A 15,798-nucleotide genomic window follows, 5' to 3' on the forward strand; every position below is an offset into this window, starting at 1 on the left:
TGCCATGTTTCTTAAGGGTTTAGTTCATTAGAAATTGAAAACACACAAGTCGTAGGTATCCCAGTCTAAGAGTTGACATGCTTTGAAGATGTCTGTCACAGACTGATAAGCCTTTGATCTGCTCTGGAAGCATATCCTTCTCACTGGCTCTCCAGTTCAGTTTCTCATTAAGTGAGACCTTCGTCTCACACTGCTGAAAGATCTGGCATCAGTTCTAGACAATGTGTTAGCTTTTTAAAATTTATTTCAAGGACACCAGTGACAACACCAGCCCTCATCTCACTACCCCTTAACTGAGTGACATGGACTTACAGAATAGGACCATAAACGGTAGTCCTTGAGTCATGTACTATAGACAATAGATTTCCTTTCCTAAAGGGAAGTAATGAATCAGCTGTCTCATTACAATAACTGGCCATTCTGTGGTCACCACTGATTTCCTGCTTACTGATCATCAAACTAACAGTTTAAATACACTGGCTGCATGAGAGATTGAAACAAAACTACTGACAACATCAGCAATGCACTATCACCCACACAGACCCGGCATCTTACAGATATCCAGTGGGAAGGGATCTAGTACACCCGATGTACCATTGCAACAGCTGCCTCTAGAAAAGCTGACAAAAGTTACCACAAGCCACTAGGAGGAACACAGACATGAAGGCCTAGACTAGAGGCAATAATGTCTCATTAACAAAGTACTGTATGGAAGGATCACTGTTCAGGGTGTGCAACCCTTGAGAATGGCGGGGTTAATAGTCTTGATGTTTCATGGGGTGGGGGGGTGGTTGTCCTGTTGGCTGTGCTGACCATTACTGTAGGGCCATCACAAGGGCTCAAAGCCCAGCCTTGTTGCTCAATGACTTCCTTTGATGAAGCCACAACCTTTGATCCGAGCTGCCTGCAGACTGAAAATTAGAATCAAATCTAGTACATCGTGCACAGTGTGCCAAACCCATTCCTGACAGATATAATCACAAGCTAGCATTAGAACCTGGAATGGTAGATCTGTCACTAGAAGTAAGGACTCTATGACAGTTTGAGTGCAAAGAGTCAGAACACGGAGCTAATACGTTCATCCCAGCTGTTCTATGCTGACAGATACTCATGAGAAGGTTCAACTTACCTCACTTGGCTCACCACCTTATTTCTTGCCAACTACAAACATCATGTTTTAAAAAAAAACACAAATCATGCAAATGACACTATTTAACAGTTCAGTCTAATCATAGTGTAGCGTGTAACGGCACACTAGTGTGCATGACTGGCACTAGTTAGAACCTGTTCAGCAATAGTCCTGCCCCAATCAAGTGACATAGTGTCCCAAATAAACGAAGGGAAGCCCAGCTATTTTCTCATTCAGCTTTTGTTCTTTAGGAGTTGTCCCACATAAGCAGCTGCCCTGATTATTCAATAGCCCAATTATCCAGTAGCCACTGTACTCACCAACTTTTGTGTGAATATACCCCTTAGGTCCCTTACAAATCTTTTATCTCTCACTTAAACCTAGGCCCTCTAGTTTGCTCAACCTGGCTATGCTCCTCATGATCTCATACCCTTCCATGCCACCTCTTCAGTCTCCAAGGAATAAAGTCCTAACCCACCCAATCACTCTCCATAACTCAGTTCTCGAGTCCCGACAACATTCTCATAAATCATAACCAGACAGTGTGAGCTTTAGCTTAGCTTTGGTTCACAGAAGACATTCTTCTCCATAGGACAGTAAGTCACAAGTTCACATTGTACTCCAGAGAGCAAGCTGATAATCCAAGTTAGGAGCTGGGATGTTAAGCTGCTCTCTCCAGCCCCCAGCACTCATTCAAAGAAAAGTATGAGCAAATTTTCTGTTTTCCTAGAAAACATCTTCTTCCTCTGTTGGTGGCCTCATTTCCCGTTCTTAAAAATAGACTACACCTCTGCAAGAACTTCACAGCTGCACGCTGAAGAAGCCCACAAAATACAACTTACTCTCTTGGAATGAGGAGAGGAATATCTCCACAATCTCCATGCTGGTGGTTGGTGTAATTTGAGATAGGATGCGAGTTTTCATCAGTCTAGTCAGAACAGCTGCCCATTTACAAATGCTTCTGATGCAGATATAACCCTGTTGCTATTACCCTTACAGACAAAAATACAACAGTTGTCACCACAAACTTCTGGATTTGAAGTTAGATAATAATCCAAGCAACAGCAAACATCTCACTGCAATCAAACAGCAAAGGTAGGGGTGTCTCATGTGGTACTAGCCATAGGATTCTCCAATTACCTGGCTGCTTTTATCAGCTGTCATCAAGAGGCAGCTTCTTTGCCAAGAATTTATAGCATACTGCACCTAAACCTGTAAAGGCATCATTGGTTTTACTTTAGACATGTGGGGGTGTTTTGCAATGAGAATCAGATGCCAAAAAGAACAAAAAGCAGGTCCCTGTGAAACCACAACACAATTTTAGCCCCATCACTGCCAGTGAGTTAGACATTTCACTTAGAAAGTCCCTAATGAAGAATGGGTGGGGAGGGAAGTGGTGATGTGGAAAATCTTCCCCCATTTCCTATTGCATAGTGTGAGAGCTTTACTCTGGACCTAATCTTTCACACAGGATGCTGGCTGCAAGGGTGGCGAGCAATGAGTGACTTGCCTAATACCCAAAGGTATTCTATCCTTGGCTTGGTAAGCACAGCAATCACAGCCAACATAGCTAAAGAAATACTGGAAGTAACATCTATACACAACAAATGCTTCCGTTTGAGAATCGTTGCCATAACTTGGCACTCTTCCATCTGGACTTTGGTTGACCAACCATTTGAAGTGGGAATATCTGTTGCTGTTTCACAGATCTCTCTGAGAGTTCTGGTTTACCTCTCCTACCACAGTTCCAGGAACCATTAACTTGGGCCATATGACAACCAGACCAGATTTTTTTAAATAAGTTACTCATATCAGAACTAAAATAGAATAAAGTATAATAGTTTTACATGTTGTAAATAAAAACTCTAACCTAAGATCACTGATAGAAATACATAGTAGTAATGCCCAGGTACTTCCACCAGTCAGTCCAGTCCCACAATATTCCTCTGGTCTTTGGGACACACCCTCCATAACTCCCATCCCAGTGTGTACATAGCAGGGCAAACTACTTGATGGTCACCAAGTGAAAGCTGGCTTGCTGTTCACTGAACTGTTGCCTTCTATCACAGATAATTGGCCAATGTCCCATTCCAGGGATGTGTTGCATCTCCCAAAATGCGGCACTTCAAAAATCATCTCATTAGCTGCCATTCCCTTTGAGACATCCATAGGTCATTTTATGAAGGCAAGCTTTTTCCTTTTGTCATTCTACTTCTTGCCCATATATTCTGGATGAACGAGCTGCAACCATTAATCATCCAAAAGCAGCAGTGAGACACAGCAGAATTCCCATCTGCTTCTTATTGATCAGCATGCCCACCACAAAGCCTCAGTTCTGGGAAGGAGGGGCCATGGGCCTTTCATACAATCGCTCTCAGTCAGCTTCCTCACATTCTCTTTAAAATGGGCCTGGATGCAGGAATTCCCAAGAGCAGATTTAGTACCTGACCACTGACCCAGCTGAAACAACAGGTAAATCTCAACAATGTTAAGAACAGCCTGCAGAGTTCCTGAAACAGCACACAGCCCTAGCCACTGTGAATATCAGAAAATATCAAGACATCAGAGTGGCCACAGTAGATCTACCAGCAGCAGATGGTTCCATAAAATCAGAGACAGATATCAAACAAAGGTGATACAAATCCCTGAGAGTCTTGACTTGAAACAGACTACCCTCCACACCATCCCCACCTCACACACTGAAACTGCTCAACCTGCCAAGTTCCTCCAGCAGTTTTTTTTTGCTCCAGATTCCAGCAGCTACAGTCATTTGTGTCTCAATGCTGCACAGTTCAGGTGCCTAATTCTAGCTTTTCCTGTGTGCAACCAGGGTTTCTGAAGAACCAGGGGATCTTAAAGTTCAGTATCCAAAGTATTCTAGCAATTAGTGCAATCCCTTTCAAAACATCGTGGGCTGTCCCAGAGTGTCTAAGAATTAAAGAGCAACCACTTAAGGATGAAAATCATTAGACATTTTAAAAAGAGAGATTACAACAGTCTCTTTTTGCACACTGGCACAAAATTGTCAATGAGACAAAAGCCGTTAGACAGCTGAGTCATTGAACCAGGAGACACCAAAGTCTGGGATCCAGAGCAAAAAAATTAATTATGAATTATGAAATGAAAAGAACTCAGTGAGTTGGGCATCATCCACAGAGGGAAATGTATAGTATATGTCTCGGGTCAACACTCTTCATGTGGACAAAGAATAGAGGGAAGATAACCAATGTAAAAAAAAAACTCTGCCATGGACAACCCCAAGCCCAGCTGCAAAAGGAGGAGGGTTGGACATGGGGTAAGAACCCCATGCCATAAAAACCCAGTTCTACAGAAACAGCAACAGAAGCTCCAAAGACCTCACTCCTGGCAGAGGAAGGGTCTTCAGCTGGAAGATGTATGAAGTCATGTGGTGAAAGTCACAGCCACAGGGCCAATCGTCCTTCTACTGACCCAGGACAGAGGACTCTGGCGAGCTGCTGCTGGTGGCCGGTGCCCCACTAGGGGTGATGGGCTTAAGGAGGAACCAGTATAAAGAGGTGAAGGGAGGAGTGGGACAAGAGTTGATAGGCTGCTCCAGATGATTGGCAGATAGTCAGGTGGGGAAAAGAAGGGTGGAAATAATGACAGAGATGTAAAGGAGAAGGGAGTTGTTGGAAAGAAGAGCTCATGTGAGAGAACCAGAGTAGAAAAGGAGAGAGAAAGAGACAGATGAGAAGCAGTTAACCTGAAAGGGGAGAACTGAACTACGGGCTGCTTAGATTTAAATGAATGCTAGTAGGCAAGAAGATGAGCAGGTCAAGCAACCAATTGGGGCAGGGGGCAGGGCAGATGGTGGCGGGCAGACTCAGCCCAATACATTATGGGCACATTCCTCCCTACAATCGGTAGTATCTGCAGGTGGTGTAGCTTTGAAGAAGCACCATTTTTGTTCTAATTGTGCTCTTTCTCATATAATTTTGTATGTGTTTTACTTTTACTTTTCTTGTGAATGTTGTGTATCTGATGATATGTGCCTGTGACACTGTTGCAAGGACATTCTTCATTGCACCTGTGCATATGATAATAAACTCAAATTTTGACATTTTTGTACATTCATCACATACTGGCAATCAGACTTCACTTCCATTACTTCTGCTTTTCGGCATCAAATCTTTGAGCACTTACTCAGCTAACAACTGATTTCTCCGTGCGGCTCTCTGCTGCTCAGTTGTTCAACGCACAAGAGCAGAAAACAGGAGTAGGGGGACTCTGGTTGCCAGCAAATTTCATCAGGAGGCCACCTGCCACCAACTCCCTACGGCCCTCTCTGTTGCCTCACCTTCTGTTGTTGATAGGGTGGTGACACGGAATCAACCGAGCCTCAGAGCTAACCAGGGCTGCAAACTCTAGGCCTCCAGTGGCAAAACATTCTGGCCAGTCAAGGCAGAACTCAAAATAGATCAGCATGAATTATTTGGGGTCTTAACAAGTTTTCAGTTTCAAGTGAGCATGTTAGCTCATAGAACAGATGCAGTGTCAGGAAATACTGTTTACTGGTTCGATGGTTTTGCCATATTTGTCTCTTTTTATGAAGCTTTCCACTTTATACAGCTCTTGAGTAATACATTAATGGAAGCATTTTATTTATGCTGTTTTATTTCCCAAAATGTTGTTTACATTTTACTTTATTTCCTTGTGGACTTCCAGAAGCGATCATGCCGAAGGCCGTGATGTGACGCCCCTTTTCATGACCAACTGAATCACACAAGCTTAAACCATCTGGGTTATATTTTATTGCTTGTCTTCAGTTATTAATGTGTAGCAAAACCCAGGTAATTTAGCTTTTTTTTACAAAGTTCCCTAGGCAAGTGCATTAACTTTCAGTATTGGTAATACAACACAACTGACTGATAACAACAAGCACAAAATTAGTGTCGCCACCCACATTTGTATTATTCTGGGTTCACCCTCCCTAAAGTTACCTAGTCATTCACCTACTAGTGCATCTATAGACAAAACAAACCTACTGAAGCATTCAGGGTTTCATCATTGTGGTTATCTCAAAACAGAAAAAGAAAAGACATGTCTTCCTTTCTGTGTAGGAAGCCATTCAGTTCATCAAGCCCTCAAAGCAACCCCATTCTCTACCATTTCCCATTCACCTCCTTGTAACCAATTCTCTCACAGGCTCAGGACCTCTCACCTCTATTGCTCAACCCACACATCTTTGGGACCTGAGTGAAAATCAGAGCGTCTGGGGTGGGGAGCTCACCTAGTCACAAAGAGAATCTGAAGACTCTTCAGAGACAGTCCCAGGATCATAACTGAACTTGGGACAGTGCTGCCCTCTCTGAAGATCACTTTCATGCCGTGAAAATATTCATAGCTTTCAAGATTGTTTATGGCATCATCCCTCCACAACCATTCCCCCCACCCCCCGCGGCTTTACAACCCTCCACACTCCCTGTCAGTGCAGGAGGAGGTGCACAAGAGGCATTCTCGAGGTAAATTAAGGTTCTGATTAAATCTAAACCACAGCAGAAGAGGTTGTGAAGCAAAACTACCAGAGACATTGGGAATCTAACATACAAGTAGAAAATTCTGGGAACACATTGCAGGCAAGAGTCAACATAACAGGCTGATTCCTGTTAGTACAGTGGTCACATTACTGGACAATTAATCCAGAATCCTGACAACAAGTTCAAATCCCACTATGGCAGTGGAGTAATCAAGTTAATTAAATAAAATGGAATAAACTTTAATACCAGGACTGCTGACTGCAAAACTACCAGATTGTTGTAAAGCCATCTGCTACACTAGGAAAGAGCATCTGTTGTCTTGAGTGTGGGGTGAACTCCTAAACCAATATGGTTGGCTCTTAACCAGCCATTGAGGTGGCCCAACATATTGCTCTGTTAGGGACAGGCTGGCAGGGATGTCAATATCCCATGACAGATTCAAAACAGGGTGCAAGGCTGTGGATGAAATCACAAAGGGATTACAGAACACTGACACCATTACAGGCCAAGTTCTCACAGGTGAAATGGCAGCAAATAATAATTTGGATGAGGTGCCATAACCATGGTTATTAGCAATGGTTTCCAGGCAACAGAGCAGTAGGTTTAAGACTAGATGGGATCCCTGCAGAGATTTGCCTATTGTTGCTGAGGAGCACTGACTGACACAAGCACATCAATTCCATCTGAACCATGGCACCCTCCCACAACATTCAATATATGCAGCAGTTTGCAAGACACAATTCCATTAACATCCTGCCTTTAATGTACTTGTGCTCATTCCAAAGATCTTTCAAGCCAATGAACTGAAGCACAATGTCTGGTGTAGAGCGGGGAAGCTTCAATTTCTGCACAGCAAGATGATATAGTAGCAAAATGATATAAATCAGGTTTTTTTAATATATTGATTTATGAATAAAAATCAGTCCCGGCACACTGGGAAAGAGACTCCCGGTCTTCTCTAACCTACTGTGGTTGTTTTGTTTTTTCTTATCTGGACAGAACTACAAGTGAAAGTTGCATTTGAAGAGGCCTCCCCAGCTCACCTCAGAACCACACTGACATGACATCCTGCAGTGAGACGAGTTCAAACCTCCCCTGACATGAAAGTGCAACTGGTACCCTTTGAGCAACAGCAAACTCCTAAAGTTCAGCCATGACAGATGAGTCGTGCACTTGGCAATTTGACAAGTTTCACCTCCAACGCTCAAGATCAAGGGCCAGGTTAAAGGCTGCAGACGAAAGATCACAAGCTCCCACCTACTCCGAATAAGACTAACACTCTCACGTCCCAGTCAGAGGATTCTGCATTCAGAGTCCACTACAGAAACAGAGTCTAGATCATCATCATCAGCCAAGACCCTTCATCAGGACTGGAAGGGAGTAGAAGCCAGACTAAGAGGATGGTGGAGGGGGAAAGAAAGGAGGACAAGCTGGCAGGTGATAAGTGGGGACAGGTGAGGGGTAAAATGGGTGGGTAGGAGGGTGAAGGTGAAGTAACAAGTTGAAAGGGGACAGGTGGAAGAGGTAAAGGGCTGAAGAAGGAACCTAACAGGAGACTACAGTGGACTGTGGAAAGAGGATGAGGGAAACCATAAGGTGGTGATTAGCAATTGAGAAGAGAAAGGATGAGAGGGTAGCCAGAATGAAAAACAAAGGGAGGGAGAAACTACTGGAAGTCAGAGACATCAAACGTTCTTGCCATCAGGTTGGAGGCCAGTCAGGCAGAAGATGAGGTGTTGCTCCTCCAACCTGAGTTGGGCATCATCATTGCAGTGGAGGAGGCCATGGACGAACATGTCAGAATGGGAAGTTGAACTGAAATGGGTGGCTACCAGGAGATCCTGCCTTGTAGCAGAAAGAGCAATGGTCCTCAATGAAGCAGTCCCCAACCTGCATCAGGTCTGATCTACCGTCAACAATTAGATTCCTCCCTCTTCAACCCTCTACCTCTTCTACCCATCACCTCCGAGCTTCTTTTCATCCCCCCTCCCCCACCACACCACCTATCTCCTCTCTCACACCTGCCAGTTTACACTCCTCCTCCTCCTCCCCCCCCACCTTCTTAATCTAGTTTCTATCCCCTTCCTTTCCAGTCCTGATGACAGCTCTCAGAACAAAATGTTAACCATTTACTGCCCTCCATAGATGCTGCCCGACTTGCTGGTGGGGGGGGGGGGGGGGGGGGGGATCTGAGGACTTCCAGCGTCTGCAGAATCCCTTGGGTTCAACATTTCTAAGTGTTCAGGGCATCATGTTTTGCATGAGAAATAGCCCATATCCTCTCAGAGGGATGCAGAAGGTTCTGTGTGCCAAAGATTTCAAGCAGCACAGACACTCCCTGCCCAGGTCTACCACTCACCCAACACCTCTAACCAGAACAAGCCAACTGTTGATTTCATGCCTGTACTCAGAACACGACTATACAAATCAACAATCGTGATGAATGGTGACAGCCCTGACAATCTTGTCAAACGGCATGCTGTAACCACGGGAATTCATTTTGTCCAAATAACTCTCCTCTGTTGCTGCATTTCCTGGGGAAACCACTGTATCAACTTCAATTCAGTGTAGACTAGTTAAAAAGAGAAAATAAACTATTTGCTGTGTGGCTTGTTGACAGATCTTCCCCGCTTAAGTGGTGTCAGTAGACACTACTGCATTGTTGTGTGCAGAAGCCCACAGTGTAAAAGTGCACTGCTGCATTTCCTACAACAGTGATTGCACTTCAAACAAAGCTGCAGTGGCAGTGGGGTATTCATGAAAATCTACAATATAAGGCAGTGCATTTTCACTGATCAGAATTAGCCATTTTGGCTGAATCTCACCCACCTCTGACAGCCAGCTCTATTTTTTTTTCTTACTCCAATACTAAACCTGGCCCGTTGGCTATGCCCTGCACCCTACATTTGTAAAATGTTATCTGTATTGCTAAGTGCTGCCATTAAATACCAAGCACTACATACTCCCCATGGCAACAGTGGCCTCCCCCCCCATCAGATACATTCCTTGTCCTTGCATTTCTTCTTAGAAATGAAAGAGATTAGAGATGTTTGTGTGTTGTTCCTTATCATCTTTCCTGACTGCAAATGGAGTTGTTTGTGATTCCTTCCACAAGTTGCTTTGGGAAATTTTCTGTAAATCTGGTGTGGTAAATGAGAACCATGTCAACTGTTCCCCTCTTTGCAAGATGCTGTCTGACCAGCAGAGTGCTTCGAGGATCTTCTGTCCTACTCCAGATTTTAAGGATGTACAGATTTTATTTTTGAAATGATCAGACTTCTGAAAGGCAAAAGTGGGATGCACTTTTGTGGGACAAAAGAGGAAGGTGATGGAGACAAAAAGAAGCAAGGCAAAATGTGAAGATGGGTGATAGGGGAAGGAAAATCAACTTCAGCAACAAGCAGCTGGCTAAAAACAAAAACTGCAAATGGTAGAAACCTGAAATAAACACAAGTAATATTTGGAATACCCAGGAGGTCAGGCAACATTTGTGGAGAGGGGTAGAGATTTATCAATTTGTTTCTCTCCTCTCAGGTGCTGCCTGGCCTGTATTTTTAGTTTTTTTAAATACATAAATTGCCTGCCCACATTGTTTTTAGGTAACATAAGAATATGCATGCCTATTATTATCCTTATTAATCACCAGCTCACGAATTCTAATAGCCTTCATGTGTGAGGAAATGCATTTACAACCTGTGGACTAGAAGTGCTAGAGATTTTAAGACTAGAGAGATAAGACAAAAATATGCCCACTCATCATCAGAATGGCCATTGGATCGAATGGCCTGTTTATGTGCTGCACAATCCTATCTATTTCACCAGAAGCACAGAGAAAATGCCCAAAACATTAATGAAGGGATATCAAACAAAATTCACCAGAGTCAGGGAAAACAGTACGAGGGCCAAGCTTGGTCAAAAACTACATTGTAAGGTGTGCCAGAAATCCAGTAGCACTGGGCTTTCTCCACATTATGATCTGTATTTGAATTGCAACTCCATACTACAAGCTCCCACTCTTCAATAACACAAACATTTCAAACTGAAGGAAATGATAAACTGCCCAACAACTGACCATCCAGAGGAACAAACTCAGCACTCACTAAAATAGCTCATCAGTGGGAGTATCAAGCTACAGGTTAACGAATGTACTAATTTTACTACAAATTGTTTAGAGTTATATTAGCAACTACACAATAAAACTTGATATTGCTTTATCAGTGGTGAACCAACAGTTGATTAATGTTATATTAGCAAAAACAGGTTAATTATCACCGTGCTTGTAACACAACTGTCAATAAATTGAGAGATGGTCAGAACTACCAGTTAGTAATACACTAGAATCAAAGTAACATAACAGCAATTACAAGCAACAGCAATGAGATCTACATCCTAGGATATCTACAAATATCTGAGGGTTGATTTTCAATGTTTATTGGGGAATACAGTTCCTCCCCAGCTTACAAACACCTAACCTGGATACAACCCATATACATGAAGCAGTGTTTGGGAGTCTGGCAAGACGGATTTGCCAGCTGCTGCAAGAATCTTCTGCCATGTCAGAACTCGGTCCACAGCCACATTTCTGACTTGTTCAGATTATAAACAGCTGTAACCTGGGGCAGGACCTGTAAGGCGTTGTGACTATACATTGCTATTTCTAAAAAAAAACTTAAGTCCAGATATAAAACAGAGAACTATCATAATATTATAAGAATCCAAGTCTCCCACTTACTGGCTATGGCTTAAATTAGTGCAGCTCTGGCAAGATCAGGACTAAAAGAAAATCCAAGTTAACCGGTGATGCACCCCAAAATACCAGCTGACTGACTCCATCATCCCCAAGAGACTCCATGGTCTGGAATATGGTTTATTTGGAATTGGGTCTGCCATTTCACTGTGCAAGCCCGCTCTACAATTCATCAACTTAGCCAATCTTCTACCCCAATGCCATTTTCCAACACCATTCCCGTATCTCTCAATTCCCTTAATATCTAAAAATCTACCAACATCTGCTTTGAATGAACTCAAAGACAAAGTCTGAACAGCCCTTCACAGTGGAGAATTCTGAAGATTCAACTCCAGGACAAATTCCTCAGACATACGGTTAGGATTAGTGAATTGTGGGAATGCTACACTGGCACTGGAAATATGGCGACTCTTACAGGCTGCCCAGCACAATCCTCGCTGGTATGATTTGACATAAACGATGCACTTTACTACGTTTTGACTTATTCCTGACAGATAAAGTTAATCTCCCTTTTACCCCTTGTTCCAGAATTCACAGCCAGGGACACATTCTCCGTTCATTGATTGCTCAAAATCTTCGTTTCAACGAAATCTTTCTTCCTTCTAAACTTCAGAAGGAACAGGCTCAGTTGATTCAATCTCTCTTTATAGAGCACACCCATCATCCCAGGACCAAAGTCAATAAAACTTTATTGCAAGTATATCTTTCTGTAGGCAAGGAGACCAAAACTGTATGCAGGCACCATCCATAGACATCTGGGCAACAGAAATTTGTCCTTCCAGAAGTCATGAATCATTATCAAAACATGCGAGATACTGAATAAGATTCTCCTTCACCAAATTTATGTGAAGAACTTTTTTTTCCAACTTGATACAATAAAGATAACAGGCTTGCATTACAGAGAATTGTGATAGACAATTTTCTAGGAAGGTGGAATGCTTGCCTGCAAAATAATCCAGTCTCACTGAGGCCCTGGATAACTGCAGCAGCAATCCACCTTTATTTGTATATTCTAATCCTCTCACAATAAAAGGCAACTGGCTGGCTTTCAATGACAGGTTTAAAAAGACACCCAGGCAAACTAAAGCATTGTCCCCGACTGCATCTCAGCTTTGAATAAATACTCCTCCTCTCCTTTGTATAGCGTACAGCAAAGTGGATAACTCACTTGCTACATTCCGTTATATCTGTCACGTTCTTATTCATTCTGCTGAAACCATGTGACCAAAAGGCATAGGAACAGAATTAAGCCATTTCGTCCATCGACTCATCCCTGCCATACCATCACAGTTGATATATTATCCCCTTCAACCCCATTTTCCTGCCTTCTCCCTGTAAACTTTGATCTCCTTACTAATTAAGAATCTATCAAACTGTGGCGACCCATTTCCTGGCACATCCGAACCAGCTCACAATTAGATAGCCTACGGGGGTTTGCGAGCACAGAGCTTTGGAGCCTCTGCGCCACAGGGGGCAGGTTGAGGGAGGCTTAAAAGTGAGGCTGAAGATTTCGAATAAAGTTTTTTCCTTCGACTGCAGTTACCGACTCCGTGTCGTAATTTTAGCGCTGCGTGTAGCACACCGCTACAAAACTCTGTTTTAAATATACCTAATGACTTAGCCATTTGTGGCAATGAATTCCACAGATTCACCACCTTCTGGCTAAAGAAATTCCTCATCTCCGTTCCAAACGGACATCCTTCTATTCAGCTTCTGTGCCCTCTGATCCTAGACTCCCCCACTATAGGAAACACCCTTTCAACATTTGATAAGTTTCAATAAAATCTCCCCCTTATTCTTCTGAGTTCCAGTGAGTATAGGCCCATAGCCATCAAATGCTCCTCTAATAATAAGCCTTTCAATGCCAGAAACATTTTCATCTGCATCCTTTGAACCCTCTTCTGTGCCAGCACATCCTTTCTAGTTAAGAACCCAAAAACGCTCAGTACTCCAAGTGAGGTCTCACCAGTGCTTTATAGAGCATCAACATTACATATGTTGATGCTCTATACTCTAGTCCTTTCAAAATGAATGCTAACATCACTTTTACCTTCCTCACTACCAACTCAAGCTGCAAGTTAACCTGTAGTGAATCCTGCATGAGGACTCCCAAGTACATTTGCACCTCTGATTTTTAAATTTGCTCCCCATCTAGTAAATAATTCCTCCTACCAAAGTGCATGACCGCACACTTCCCTACACTGTATTCCATCTGCCACTTCTTTACCCATTCTCCTAATCTGTCCAAGTCCTTCTGCACACTCCCTGCTTCCTCAATAGGACCTTCCCCTTCATCTCTGCGTTGTCCACAAACGTGACCACAAAGCCTTCAATTTCATCATCCAAATCCCTGATGTATGTACTGTGTAAAAAGAAGAGGCCCCTTGCAGAACACCACTGGTCACTAGCAGCTAAACAGAAAAGGTCCCCCTTAATTCCCACTCTAAGCCTCCTGCCAATCAGCAAATCTTCCATCCAAGCCAGTGCTTTTTCTTTAATACCATTCTTGTTCTTGCTTAGCTGTCTCGTGTGGCACCTTGTCAAAGGCCTTCTGAAAATCCACGTAAACAACATGCACTGACTCTCCTTCATCTATCATCCCTATTATTTCCATAAAGGATTCCACCTACTTACGTCAGCAGTAAAGTGATTGATGAGTACTAGCTGATTTATGAATGACAATTCCATTAGCATCCCACAAGTCTCAGCCTGCCATTCCAAGAAAACTCTGAACAAGCAAGATCCCAAGAATTGGAATCAAGCCGCTACCCTCGTTCCTTTGATGCCAACATTACCCAGTCCCACCTCTGTGTCAACACAAGAGCTTAGAAGCTGTTGACTGGGACAGCGAGACACCAGCAGACCAACATAGTGGTTAGGAGTTCAACCTACATCATCCCAAAATAAAACGACTCTGTTTTTCTTCAATAGCACCAGCTCACCCAGACTGACATCCAGGGTGAATCCACAGCAGGAAGTAAATAACCAAAAATTATCCTGCCCGTGATCATATGATCTTTGCATAAGTAAACTCTATTTTCTAATATAACAGAAAGCACTCCTATTAAGTGCTTTGAACAATAGAATAAAGAAAATTAGAACTGTAAAGAAATCTAAAACAAAAACGCTGGAGATGCCCTGCAGGTCAAAGGTGCTTTTAGCTAAAGCTGATCCTCTTTCGTTCCTTCTGAACTGAATTCGGCTCCAATCCGAAGGACTGCACAGTCCTTTTCCGGGACGGAGAAGGCTGAGCTCAGAACTCAGGCCACATACACTCCGAACCAGTTCAATCTTTCACTTGAAAGGAACGTTCCACGCACTACACAGACGAAGCAATACACACTGAATGGTGAGACCGAGCACCGAAAGCTGATACGACGTTTCAGAAGGGTGTACAGCCACTTCTCTTCTCTCGCCAAAAGAGCACAGGTACACCCGACTCCCAACTCTCAACTCAGGTCCACACAAACACACCTTAAGTGCAGGCTTACTGACTCCCCCCACAACATTCCCAGCCAGAAGTGACGGAGAGCTCTCCCTCTCCAACACTACTGCCACAGAACTGCCCGACACCCTACCCTCTGATGGGGCCAGGGTGACCCACTGCCGCCCCTGGCAGGAGGTAAAGATCCTATATTCACAGCAGCGGATCCCAGCAGGGACACGGCCGGGGCTGAGCCGCAGCCCTGACAAACCAACTGGCCCAGACACCAGTAGCTAGATGTTCGGCAAGAACCCTCCATCCGGAGGGCGCAGAAACCAAAACCCAGTGCCCAGTCAAACAGGAGCAGAGCGGGCCATTTGCAGAGAAGACCTGTCTCTACACAGGTTACTAACAGCCCCATGAAAATGTGTATAGGTATTTCCTTCGCCTCCACTCACCCACTCCCCTTCAGCCCCGTCCCCGCTCATCCCTCTACCCCCGAAGCCGGGTATCCCGGGGAACGCAGCCCAGGTCTTGCTTCCCGGCTACGCAAACAAAGGGAACACGGTACCTGCAGTTTCATCTTCCAGCAAGGCTGCATCGGCTCCAGGCGCCTCGGGCTCCCCTCCCGCTGGGCGCAGGGCCGCCCGCAGCCGGCCCCACATCCGCGCCGGCGGGGCTGCGCTGGACACGGCGGGGCGGGCGGTCTGTCTGTCTGCGAGCCGAGGAAGGGAGAGAGCGAGCGAGCCGACGATGCGCTCCGGCCCGCGATCACATCAGACGCGCAGGAGCAGAGCGGCTGATGAATTATTCATGAGCCCCCCCCCCCCACAACGGCGCGTAGCTCCGGCCGGCGGCGTGCGCGGAACCGCGAGAGTGACTGGATACGCCCCGCTCCCGCCTTCGCTGGAGCTCGTCCCCGACCGCTCACTTCCCTCAACTTCATGCTGCCGCCTTCTTCACCCTCACACATATTCTCCGAATTTACCCTTTTCCTCCC

At 44.5% G+C, this 15,798-nt stretch overlaps 1 protein-coding gene across 2 annotated transcripts in view; it reads right to left on the reverse strand.

Moving 5' to 3' along the window:
- The window catches only part of marchf8 (membrane-associated ring finger (C3HC4) 8), a 59,075-nt gene extending 43,485 nt beyond the window's left edge, over positions 1-15,590 (reverse strand). For both annotated transcript variants that reach the window (XM_059946288.1, XM_059946287.1), the window contains exon 1: positions 15,370-15,590. In XM_059946288.1, coding sequence (XP_059802271.1) covers positions 15,370-15,399 — 30 coding nt within the window. In that variant the 5' untranslated portion in view covers positions 15,400-15,590. The remainder of the gene's footprint in view (positions 1-15,369) is intronic.
- Positions 15,591-15,798: the final 208 nt, after the last annotated feature.

Source organism: Hypanus sabinus, chromosome 21 (genome assembly GCF_030144855.1).
Source record: "Hypanus sabinus isolate sHypSab1 chromosome 21, sHypSab1.hap1, whole genome shotgun sequence".
Classification (NCBI taxonomy): Eukaryota; Metazoa; Chordata; class Chondrichthyes; order Myliobatiformes; family Dasyatidae; genus Hypanus; species Hypanus sabinus.